The sequence below is a fragment of the Misgurnus anguillicaudatus genome, chromosome 24, assembly GCF_027580225.2.
Source record: "Misgurnus anguillicaudatus chromosome 24, ASM2758022v2, whole genome shotgun sequence".
Classification (NCBI taxonomy): domain Eukaryota; kingdom Metazoa; phylum Chordata; class Actinopteri; order Cypriniformes; family Cobitidae; genus Misgurnus; species Misgurnus anguillicaudatus.
This window is the reverse complement of record NC_073360.2, coordinates 26,318,362-26,331,700: the sequence shown is the minus strand read 5'-3', so window position 1 is coordinate 26,331,700 and position 13,339 is coordinate 26,318,362. Positions and strand designations below refer to the sequence as shown.

The 13,339-nt window shown below is 40.5% G+C and overlaps 2 protein-coding genes across 2 annotated transcripts; both read right to left on the bottom strand.

Moving 5' to 3' along the window:
• Window positions 1-2,628: 2,628 nt before the first annotated feature.
• Window positions 2,629-3,600, bottom strand: LOC129438849 (olfactory receptor 6N1-like). The gene has a single exon (XM_055197753.2). The coding sequence runs from the start codon at window positions 3,598-3,600 to the stop codon at window positions 2,629-2,631; it is 972 nt and encodes a 323-aa protein (XP_055053728.2).
• Window positions 3,601-9,029: 5,429 nt separating this feature from the next.
• Window positions 9,030-10,001, bottom strand: LOC141361695 (olfactory receptor 4B13-like). Its single transcript, XM_073863354.1, has one exon. The coding sequence runs from the start codon at window positions 9,999-10,001 to the stop codon at window positions 9,030-9,032; it is 972 nt and encodes a 323-aa protein (XP_073719455.1).
• Window positions 10,002-13,339: the final 3,338 nt, after the last annotated feature.

Genomic DNA, 13,339 nt, shown 5'->3' with positions numbered 1-13,339 from the left:
TTAACGGTGAGAAGTTTGGCTGCTGTAGGAGGAAATCAGCTGTGTGTGTAACATTACCTGCTGTGGAGTATCTTCAAAGGTTCACCCCTGTCTAGATCTCTTGCCCTGTCGGTTGGAAGAGAGGAGAGGGAAGCGTTCAATCCACCCAGTGTAGTACACCTCGGGTGAAACATCTTACCTGAACTTACCTGTGTGGTGACACCAGCGGAGGCCGTGTTCGGTCCAACACAACAGCAGCTTTCGACCCGCATCTCCGTCTGTCTTTGCTTGAAGCCTCAAGAAAGGTTCATGCCTGACGTCCATCTCCCTAAAGGTCTGTGAGTTATACCCCTTCTTGTCCTTTCGTGTACTATACTCACCGCATGCCAAGTGGAATTGCAGTTGCCCTTTTACGTACTTACCTTATGCCCAAAGCTAAAGCCAGCATATTGTGTTGTACACCTGCCTGTATGTCCAAGAGAAGCCCCAGTTACCTTCTATGTACTTACCTTATGCCCCAAAGCTAAAGCCAGCATATTGTGTTGCATACCTGTATGCCCAAGTGAAGCCCCAATTACCTTCTATGTACTTACCTTATGCCCAAAGCTAAAGCCAGCATATTGTGTTGTACATCTACCTGTATGCCCAAATGAGCCCCCGTTTGCCCCGTTTTCTATACTTACTGTATTGCATACTACCTGTGACTCAAGTTAAGATCCTGTGGCCTCTCTGTCTACCGTTAGTACACGGTCCTGTTATACTTACCTGTATGTTCCAGTGCAGATCTAGCGGATCCCTTCTGAAGCGCCTACCTGTACATTGACCTGTTGCCCAGTGATACATCAACAGCGGAAACCCTCAATACACCTACCAGGACGGTTTAAGTCAGATCCCGGCAGCGGTTGTGCAGCCCCACCTGTATCTGGATGGTCAGGAGTGCAACCCACTGGGCCGTCTCGGAGCTCGCCATGTGTGGCCGCAGGTACCCATCTTACATTCAAACTCTCAATACTTACCACCTGTATCCCTTACGTCCAGGAAAGGAGAGGGCACTGGACAGTCTCCCTGCAAGCCAGAACAAAGGGGCACTTTGTGAATAAGCTGATTGTCGTCGCATAGCCAGAAGTAAAGAGGAGTGAAGGACCCACCTGAGATTTCCCGCGACGGAGTCTAAGAGACTCGATATTGTTCCTCTCCAACTGGAGAGTTGGATTTTAGCCTCCATTTCCCCTTCCCCATACCCTTTTAAGTAATTTAATAAAGTTTGTTTTAATTATACTTACGCTCTCTGTGTGTCTGGTCATTGGGGTGCTCTTGGGACCTCATCGAGGTGGAAACTATGGAAGCTGTTCATACTGTCAAAGCCAGAATCATTCCAAGTCCCTTTACTCGTATTAAAAAGTAAACACGGCCAACAAAATAACTTCTTGTGCTGGGGGAAACAAGATCGGGTGTATCTGCAGCAGCGGATGTCATTTTTTTTTAATAATAACTAAATTCCCGCTTCCGTTGGAAATTGACGACAGATGTTAGGGGTAGCGCTGGGCATGTTTAGCCAGACCCGGAGGATGTGCTGTCAATAAACGTCAAAATTTGATTGGTTAATGTTTCTGTCACTAATGATTGTAACAAATCAGATGTGTTGTCCTTCAACACAAGCCTAGCAGTATCTGTAGAGCTGGTCCCAGCTGCCCAGACTTTTGTGTGAATGTTTGAGGGTACTCCGGTTCAACCTTAACAAAACTAACAAATTTTGCAGACACTAATAAATAAATAGCATACTAAAGAAAAACATTTAACACTTTTTAAAAAATATTTTTTATTTTTTAATAGGGCTAGCAGAGAAGGCCCTGCTGGTCCTGATGGCCCATCACTGGTTGTCTGAAGGAAAATGTTGGTTTTTCAGTAAGACTGAATGGTTTTGAGTGTAGAGCTTATTTTGACCTGAAAATATGATGTTTGGAGAATTGTGTGAGGCATTATTATATTGTGTTTACTGTTTTGAGAATATGAGGCATAATTTCAATAAATGTGTTTAAGTAATCGAGAAAAACTGTAAACTATTCCTGCCATTTCTGTTTTTAGAGTCACAGTACATCTCCTATACTTGTTTGGCAAACATGTTTTTTGTTTCTTTCTTTAGTACAACCCTTTTTTTCCACTTTTATAAATGAAGTGGTTTACAAATTAATTCAAACATCAGATTTTAATATAAGAAAATAGAGACTGATGGCTGCATTAGTAGTGTCACATGTAGTTTCTATGTCTAGCTGTACTTTAAATTCAATTTATAAGTATGTTTGAAAGTATGTTTTTGAATAATAAACCTTTCTGCAGTTGCACACATTTCTTTACATCCACTTTTTTAATTTTATTATCATTTACTAAAAAGTATAACCGAATAAGTAAACAAGCGTCTAACAGTTAATTTAAAAAAAATGCTCTTACATGTACAGGTCTCAAACCTGTGCTGATATTGATGTGCTGATATTAAATAAACAAAAACATACACAAAGCTACTGCAATATTTAAACAGACACATCATGGCAGACACTGAGAAACTTTTTTTTGTGTTTCCCTGTCCTGGTCTGAGATAAACTCCAACACTCCCCACAAACCTAAATGCTAGAAAATCAGCAGACATATGGATCATGGCCTTGATTTAACGCCTATTTTTGTCCTTTTCATTTTAGTGAGTAAGATTTTTTTCACCTCTTCTGTTCTCAAACAATAAATAAATGGGTTAATCATTGGTGGCAGCAGGCTATACAGCACAATTATGACCACCTGCACATCAGCACTGAACTTTATGTTAATATTAAACACTACGTTAAGATAATAAGATGCATAATAAAAACATCTGGGTAGGAAAAATAGAGTAATAATGATGAGCTGTGGACTGCAGGTTGAGAAAGTCTTCAGTCTTCCTTGAGCGCTCGATATACGCAGAACGACCACAATGATAGCACAGTAAGAGAAAACAATGATAGCAAGTGAACCCAGCAGCACTATCATTGAATTAATGAAAGCAGGTTGAACATAGTCTTCTCTGGTAGTGCATGCCAGTGCTATTATGGCATTATGATCACAGTAACAATGTACAATAGTGTTTCCTGCACAGTACAGGAGCGGGTAAGCTCTTATTACTACCATCAAAGGGCCGATTAAACCCACAATCCAACAGCCAAAGATTAAAATGAAAATTTTTCTGTCTGTCATAATGCTGTGATATCGAAGTGGGAAACATATGGCTGCGTAGCGATCTATAGCCATAACTGACAACAAACGTGCAGTGACTGCACCAAAATAATGCACAAAAAACATTTGAATAAAGCAGCCCAAAAATGAAATGGCTCCATCTTTAAACCAATAGCTGCTGATTATCTTTGGTAATGCAGTGGTGCTGAAGAGTACATCACACACAGCAAGATTTACAATGCAGTAATATACAGGCTTCTGAAGGCTCTTAGATAATACAAATAATGTCATAAATACAGCATTTCCCATTAGTGTACACACATAGACAAAAAACAGGGCTGCTGAGACAATGCCATAATATTGAGGATGAAGTCCGGGAAAGCCAGAAATTACAAAATCCTTTATAAAAGTGATGTTTCCCATTGACACAATGAATTGTCCTTTAAGTCCCAGTTTTAGCATTTCGTATGTACACAATATACAGATCTAAGTATCAACACATTAGATTATGAAACATTTCTAAAACAAAATAAATGTTGATATTGAAATCCACCAGTTTTGTTAAACCAGTGAATAGCTGGTTAAGTTCCTCAGAGGAGGGTTTATATACCTATTATAAGAGGAACCATAAGTGGTTATAGTTAGTTATCAACAGACAACATAATTTATATCAGAGAACATTCAAATTTGCATGACGTAAAACAGTACGAAAACTCCCAGGATAATCACAGCATAAGTTAGCTCTCATAATCTTTCCCTATACTTTTAGTGACGGTTATTTACCTATGGTATTCCAAAAACAGACCAAAAATAAAGTAAAAAAATTAAATCTTGAGATCATTAAGAAGTTTGTGGCAGTTAAATATAGGTTTAATAATAATAAATACATGACATCAATATGTATAATAATGCAGAACTAAGGTTTCTAAGAACATAACTGTTCAGTAAAGAGTTTATAAAGATGCAACTGTGTACTGTAAGTCTATAAAAAGTCAGTAACACTTTATATTACGACCCGCAAAATACTGCGTAATTAAACAAAATTTACAGCATTCCCTTTTTGTAACAACAGGGAACCTCTTCAGTACGTACTTGTAGGTATAAGGGAATAACATTTTAAGTTTGGGGTAATAAGGGGGAAAGAATATAAAGAATATAATGAGTATTTTATAACTACAGGGTACCTATTGTAATATTACGTGGTATGTACGACTTAGTCAAGTCTATGGGGAAATTATGTATTGATGTTTTATGATTTTCTTGTGAATTTTTCATATTGACTACTGAATGTTGTATACAGTCGATGTCTATGAGCCACATAGGCAAATAAATATAACAGCACATCACTTTTATTTTAGTAGCCTATATTACTTGCTTTTAATAACAAAAGTCCATCTGATTTAATGTGGTTATCTTTTTTATGGCAAGTACCCTAAAAAAGCAACTCATTCGTAACTCTAACATTTGCGGAGGTATTTAAAGTGGTGCTTTGCAATTTGATATGCTGACTCTGAAACTCTTTTATTTCAAATGACACAATAATGACCACAAAGCAGCACACTATTTGTTTATTTTTAATAGGTGTTATCACTGGTAGAATAAAACTTTGCAACATGTGTAAACACATGTATTTTAGCCAAATATAATTAATGCAATGGCAAACCAGAATGAAACAACAGCAGATGGGTATCCAGTTCGCGCTAAAGCAAAAGACAATGACATGCGTACTGTGCAGGCGTAGAGCGCGCACCCGTCTGCAGGGGTTTGCTGGAACGCAATCCTGAGGTGAAATTTCTTTAAGAGGTTTTAAAAACTTTCTACACTGTGGAGTATGGCTGCAAGTGATGTGAGCAGGATCTACATCCTTGATAAGGTGACTGGTTTTGTTTATACATGACTAACGCATTTTAAACAATGTTTTTTCAAGTCAGTTGCCAGTAGCAGCCGGTTATATAGCACATAAGTTAGCCTATATGTCACGGAGTGACTTTCTGAAGGGCGGAACCGAAAGTGGTGGAGAGAAGTTCCACCCAGACTATGATTCTCAAACACCAGTCACTTCCTCCAACTCCATGGCAACCCAAATCGGGTTTTATTAGCAACAGTTGTGGAAACGAGTGTGGCGATGCATGATTGGGCGATTTCATGAAGAGGAGGCACATAAATAGGGTAGAGAGAAACCGGAAGGGCGCGGTTGACTTGGGGCGAACTTATTTCCGCCAAAGGCGGACGAAATTCATTGCCTTCTAAAGAGTTGGAAGGCCTCGTTGATCCGGCAATCACATGGAAGCAAGCGGAAAGAGGACGGGGCTGAAGGAGACAAACAGAAGGGCAGTTTTATTCTAGCCGATAAGGCTGGTGAGTTGGAGCATTTTTGAGTGCAGTGGACAAAAAGCGGAGGATATTGTTGGCTGGGCGAAGAAAGAATAAGGATTTGGCAGAGGCAGAGACCGGGCTGAGTATATCTAGATCAGATACTGGAACTATCTATGGAACTGTGTAACAAACGTTGAGTAATTGTAAACAGGAAGACTCACCGGAAGTACTGTCGAAGGAGGCCGTTCAGAGGAAGTCACAATGCCGCAGGGTAATTGTCCAGTAGCTGGAAGGAAGAGAAGAAAGACTTGTGTTAACGACAGTGTGAGTACCCCAAGTCCTCGTTTAGCAGCATAATCCTCTGAAATGAACTATCAGTGAGTCTGTTGTGAGTTGTGGCATAGTATGTGAGCGGCCCCACCGTGGGTTGTGGGTGAGCCGGGAAACAGTGAGCGAGGGAAGACGCTGGAGTAACATGGCGGCGATGTCTACATCTGACTACTCATGGTATCAGTGTCTCAACGATTTCCAGGACGAGTCCCCGGTCAGATGGGGTATTGACCCTAACTCACCAAGAGTGTGTGGAGTGCAGTGGGTGAGTCTTTGTCCTTTGCTGTGAGTGTATACACTTGAAAACTGCAGTGTTGTGCTGTGTCCGTGTCATCAATAACCACCTTTCAGGCTGGACTAACTCCTGTGAAAGAAGTGAACCTTGAGGCTGGCGAAGTAACCATCTTCATTCATATGCCGTTGGCAACATCCTGACTCTTTCCATGTGGCGGTGGTGAGATAACTAAACCAAGTAAGAACAGTTTGGATAGAGTGGGAAATATTAACGGTGAGAAGTTTGGCTGTTGTAGGAGGAAATCAGCTGGGTGTGTAACATTACCTGCTGTGGAGTATCTTCAAAGGTTCACCCCTGTCTAGATCTCTTGCCCTGTCGGTTGGAAGAGAGGAGAGGGAAGCGTTCAATCCACCCAGTGTAGTACACCCCGGGTGAAACATCTTACCTGAACTTACCTGTGTGGTGACACCAGCGGAGGCCGTGTTCGGTCCAACACAACAGCAGCTTTCGACCCGCATCTCCGTCTGTCTTTGCTTGAAGCCTCAAGAAAGGTTCATGCCTGACGTCCATCTCCCTAAAGGTCTGTGAGTTATACCCCTTCTTGTCCTTTCGTGTACTATACTCACCGCATGCCAAGTGGAATCGCAGTTGCCCTTTTACGTACTTACCTTATGCCCAAAGCTAAAGCCAGCATATTGTGTTGTACAACTGCCTGTATGCCCAAGTGAAGCCCCAGTTACCTTTTATGTACTTACCTTATGGGCAAAGCTAAATCCAGCATATTGTGTTGTACACCTACCTGTATGTCCAAGAGAAGCCCCAGTTACCTTCTATGTACTTACCTTATGCCCCAAAGCTAAAGCCAGCATATTGTGTTGCATACCTGTATGCCCAAGTGAAGCCCCAGTTACCTTCTATGTACTTACCTTATGCCCAAAGCTAAAGCCAGCATATTGTGTTGTACATCTACCTGTATGCCCAAATGAGCCCCCGTTTGCCCCGTTTTCTATACTTACTGTATTGCATACTACCTGTGACTCAAGTTAAGATCCTGTGGCCTCTCTGTCTACCGTTAGTACACGGTCCTGTTATACTTACCTGTATGTTCCAGTGCAGATCTAGCGGATCCCTTCTGAAGCGCCTACCTGTACATTGACCTGTTGCCCAGTGATACATCAACAGCGGAAACCCTCAATACACCTACCAGGACGGTTTAAGTCAGATCCCGGCAGCGGTTGTGCAGCCCCACCTGTATCTGGATGGTCAGGAGTGCAACCCACTGGGCCGTCTCGGAGCTCGCCATGTGTGGCCACAGGTACCCATCTTACATTCAAACTCTCAATACTTACCACCTGTATCCCTTACGTCCAGGAAAGGAGAGGGCACTGGACAGTCTCCCTGCAAGCCAGAACAAAGGGGCACTTTGTGAATAAGCTGATTGTCGTCGCATAGCCAGAAGTAAAGAGGAGTGAAGGACCCACCTGAGATTTCCCGCGGCGGAGTCTAAGAGACTCGATATTGTTCCTCTCCAACTGGAGAGTTGGATTTTAGCCTCCATTTCCCCATACCCTTTTAAGTAATTTAATAAAGTTTGTTTTAATTATACTTACGCTCTCTGTGTGTCTGGTCATTGGGGTGCTCTTGGGACCTCATCGAGGTGGAAACTATGGAAGCTGTTCATACTGTCAAAGCCAGAATCATTCCATGTCCCTTTACTCGTATTAAAAAGTAAACACGGCCAACAAAATAACTTCTTGTGCTGGGGGAAACAAGATCGGGTGTATCTGCAGCAGCGGATGTCATTTTTTTTTAATAATAACTAAATTCCCGCTTTCGTTGGAAATTGACGACAGATGTTAGGGGTAGCGCTGGGCATGTTTAGCCAGACCCGGAGGATTTGCTGTCAATAAACGTCAAAATTTGATTGGTTAATGTTTCTGTCACTAATGATTGTAACAAATCAGATGTGTTGTCCTTCAACACAAGCCTAGCAGTATCTGTAGAGCTGGTCCCAGCTGCCCAGATTTTTATGTGAATGTTTGAGGGTACTCCGGTTCAACCTTAACAAAACTAACAAATTTTGCGGACACTAATAAATAAATAGAATACTAAAGAAAAACATTTAACACTTTTTAAAAAATATTTTTTATTTTTTTATAGGGCTAGCAGACAAGGCCCTGCTGGTCCTGACGGCCCATCACTGGTTGTCTGAAGGAAAATGATGGTTTTTCAGTAAGACTGAATGGTTTTGAGTGTAGAGCTTCATTTTGACCTGAAAATAGGATGTTTGGAGAATTGTGTGAGGCATTATCATATTGTGTTTACTGTTTTGAGAATATGAGGCATAATTTCAATAAATGTGTTTAAGCAATCGAGAAAAACTGTAAACTATTCCTGCCATTTCTGTTTTTAGAGTCACAGTACATCTCCTATACTTGTTTGGCAAACATGTTTTTTGTTTCTTTCTTTAGTACAACCCTTTTTTTCCACTTTTATAAATGAAGTGGTTTACAAATTATTTCAAACATCAGATTTTAATTTAAGAAAATAAAGACTGATGGCTGCATTAGTAGTGTCACATGTAGTTTCTATGTCTAGCTGTACTTTAAATTCAATTTATAAGTATGTTTGAAAGTATGTTTTTGAATAATAAACCTTTCTGCAGTTGCACACATTTATTTACATCCACTTTTTTAATTTTATTATCATTTACTAAAAAATATAACCGAATAAGTAAACAAGCGTCTAACAGTTAATTTAAAAAAAATGCTCTTACATGTACAGGTCTCACACCTGTGCTTATATTGATGTGCTAAATAAACAAAAACATACACAAAGCTACTGCAATATTTAAACAGACACATCATGGCAGACACTGAGAAACTTTTTTTTGTGTTTCCCTGTCCTGGTCTGAGATAAACTCCAACACTCCCCACAAACCTAAATGCTAGAAAATCAGCAGACATATGGATCATGGCCTTGATTTAACGCCTATTTTTGTCCTTTTCATTTTAGTGAGTAAGATTTTTTTCACCTCTTCTGTTCTCAAACAATAAATAAATGGGTTAATCATTGGTGGCAGCAGGCTATACAGCACAATTATGACCACCTGCACATCAGCACTGAACTTTATGTTAATATTAAACACTACGTTAAGATAATAAGATGCATAATAAAAACATCTGGGTAGGAAAAATAGAGTAATAATGATGAGCTGTGGACTGCAGGTTGAGAAAGTCTTCAGTCTTCCTTGAGCGCTCGATATACGCAGAACGACCACAATGATAGCACAGTAAGAGAAAACAATGATAGCAAGTGAACCCAGCAGCACTATCATTGAATTAATGAAAGCAGGTTGAACATAGTCTTCTCTGGTAGTGCATGCCAGTGCTATTATAGCATAATGATCACAGTAACAATGTACAATAGTGTTTCCTGCACAGTACGGGAGCGGGTAAGCTCTTATTACTACCATCAAAGGGCCGATTAAACCCACAATCCAACAGCCAAAGATTAAAATGAAAATTTTTCTGTCTGTCATAATGCTGTGATATCGAAGTGGAAAACATATGGCTGCATAGCGATCTATAGCCATAACTGACAACAAACGTGCAGTGACTGCACCAAAATAATGCACAAAAAACATTTGAATAAAGCAGCCCAAAAATGAAATGGCTCCATCTTTAAACCAATAGCTGCTGATTATCTTTGGTAATGCAGTGGTGCTGAAGAGTACATCACACACAGCAAGATTTACAATGCAGTAATATACAGGCTTCTGAAGGCTCTTAGATAATACAAATAATGTCATAAATACAGCATTTCCCATTAGTGTACACACATAGACAAAAAACAGGGCTGCTGAGACAATGCCATAATATTGAGGATGAAGTCCGGGAAAGCCAGAAATTACAAAATCCTTTATAAAAGTGATGTTTCCCATTGACACAATGAATTGTCCTTTAAGTCCCAGTTTTAGCATTTCGTATGTACACAATATACAGATCTAAGTATCAACACATTAGATTATTACACATTTCTAAAACAAAATAAATGTTGATATTGAAATCCACCAGTTTTGTTAAACCAGTGAATAGCTGGTTAAGTTCCTCAGAGGAGGGTTTATATACCTATTATAAGAGGAACCATAAGTGGTTATAGTTAGTTATCAACAGACAACATAATTTATATCAGAGAACATTCAAATTTGCATGACGTAAAACAGTACGAAAACTCCCAGGATAATCACAGCATAAGTTAGCTCTCATAATCTTTCCCTATAATTTTAGTGACGGTTATTTACCTATGGTATTCCCAAAACAGACCAACAATAAAGTAACAAAATAAAATCTTGAGATCATTAAGAAGTTTGTGGCAGTTAAATATAGGTTTAATAATAATAAATACATGACATCAATATGTATAATAATGCAGAAATAAGGTTTCTAAGAACATAACTGTTCAGTAAAGAGTTTATAAAGATGCAACTGTGTACTGTAAGTCTATAAAAAGTCAGTAACACTTTATATTACGACCCGCAAAATACCGCGTTATTAAACAGAATTTACAGCATTCCCTTTTTGTAACAACAGGGAACCTCTTCAGTACGTACTTGTAGGTATAAGGGAATAATATTTTAAGTTTGGGGTAATAAGGGGGTAAGAATATGAAGAATATAATAAGTATTTTATAACTACAGGGTACCTATTGTAATATTACGTGGTATGTATGACTTAGTCAAGTCTATGGGGAAATTATGTATTAATTTTTTATGATTTTCTTGTGAATTTTTCATATTGACTACTGAATGTTGTATACAGTCGATGTCTATGAGCCACATAGGCAAACAAATATAACAGCACATCACTTTTATTTTAGCAGCCTATATTACTTGCTTTTAATAACAAAAGTCCATCTGATTTAATGTGGTTATCTTTTTTATGGCAAGTACCCTAAAAATAGCAACTCATTCGTAACTCTAACATTTGCAGAGGTATTTAAAGTGGTGCTTTGCAATTTGATATGCTTGACTCTGAAACTCTTTATTTCAAATGACACAATAATGACCACAAAGCAGCACACTATTTGTTTATTTTTAATAGGTGTTATCACTGGTAGAATAAAACTTTGCAACATGTGTAAACACATGTATTTTAGCCAAATATAATTAATGCAATGGCAAACCAGAATGAAACAACAGCAGATGGGTATCCAGTTCGCGCTAAAGCAAAAGACAACTACATGCGTACTGTGCAGGGGTAGAGCGCGCACCCGTCTGCAGGGGTTTGCTGGAACGCGATCATGAGGTGAAATTTCTTTAAGAGGTTTTAAAAACTTTCTACACTGTGGAGTATGGCTGAAAGTGATGTGAGCAGGATCTACATCCTTGATAAGGTGACTGGTTTTGTTTATACATGACTAACGCATTTCAAACTATGTTTTTTCAAGTCAGTTGCCAGTAGCAGCAGGTTAGATAGCACATAAGTTAGCCTATATGTCACGGAGTGACTTTCTGAAGGGCGGAACCGAAAGTGGTGGAGAGACTATGATTCTCAAACACCAGTCACTTCCTCCAACTCCATGGCAACCCAAATCGGGTTTTATTAGCAACAGTTGTGGAAACGAGTGTGGCGATGCATGATTGGGCGATTTCATGAAGAGGAGGCACATAAATAGGGTAGAGAGAAACCGGAAGGGCGCGGTTGACTTGGGGCGAACTTATTTCCGCCAAAGGCGGACGAAATTCATTGCCTTCTAAAGAGTTGGAAGGCCTCGTTGATCCGGAAATCACATGGAAGCAAGCGGAAAGAGGACGGGGCTGAAGGAGACGAACAGAAGGGCAGTTTTATTCTAGCCGATAAGGCTGGTGAGTTGGAGCATTTTGGATGAGTGCAGTGGACAAAAAGCTGAGGATATTGTTGGCTGGGCGAAGAAAGAATAAGGATTTGGCAGAGACCGGGCTGAGTATATCTAGATCAGATACTGGAACTATCTATGGAACTGTGTAACAAACAAGTCACAATGCCGCAGGGTAATTGTCCAGTAGCTGGAAGGAAGAGAAGAAAGACTTGTGTTAACGACAGTGTGAGTACCCCAAGTCCTTGTTTAGCAGCATAATCCTCTGAAATGAACTATCAGTGAGTCTGTTGTGAGTTGTGGCATAGTATGTGAGCGGCCCCACCGTGGAGAGGAGTTGTGGGTGAGCCGGGAAACAGTGAGCGAGGGAAGACGCTGGAGTGTCGTGGCGGCGATGTCTACATCTGACTACTCATGGAATCAATGTCTCAATGATTTCCAGGACGAGTCCCCGGTCAGATGGGGTTTTGACCCTAACTCACAAAGAGTGTGTGGAGTGCAGTGGGTGAGTCTTTGTCCTTTGCTGTGAGTGTATACACTTGAAAACTGCAGTGTTGTGCTGTGTCCGTGTCGTCAATAACCACCTTTCACGCTGGACGAACTCCTGTGAAAGAAGTGAACCTTGAGGCTGGCGAAGTAACCATCTTCATTCATATGCCGGTGGCGACATCCTGACTCTTCCCATGTGGCGGTGGTGAGATAACTAAACCAAGTAAGAACAGTTTGGATAGAGTGGGAAATATTAACGGTGAGAAGTTAATGCTGTAGGAGGAAATCAGCTGTGTGTGTAACATTACCTGCTGTGGAGTATCTTCAAAGGTTCACCCCTGTCTAGATCTCTTGCCCTGTCGGTTGGAAGAGAGGAGAGGGAAGCGTTCAATCCACCCAGTGTAGTACACCCCGGGTGAAACATCTTACCTGAACTTACCTGTGTGGTGACACCAGCGGAGGCCGTGTTCGGTCCAACGCAGCAGCAGCTTTCGACCCGCATCTCCGTCTGTCTTTGCTTGAAGCCTCAAGAAAGGTTAATGCCTGACGTCCATCTCCCTAAAGGTCTGTGAGTTATACCCCTTCTTGTCCTTTCGTGTACTATACTCACCGCATGCCAAGTGGAATCCCAGTTGCCCTTTTACGTACTTACCTTATGTCCAAAGCTAAAGCCAGCATATTGTGTTGTACAACTGCCTGTATGCCCAAGTGAAGCCCCAGTAACCTTTTATGTACTTACCTTATGGGCAAAGCTAAATCCAGCATATTGTGTTGTACACCTACCTGTATGTCCAAGAGAAGCCCCAGTTACCTTCTATGTACTTACCTTATGCCCCAAAGCTAAAGCCAGCATATTGTGTTGCACACCTACCTGTATGCCCAAGTGAAGCCCCAGTTACCTTCTATGTACTTACCTTATGCCCCAAAGCTAAAGCC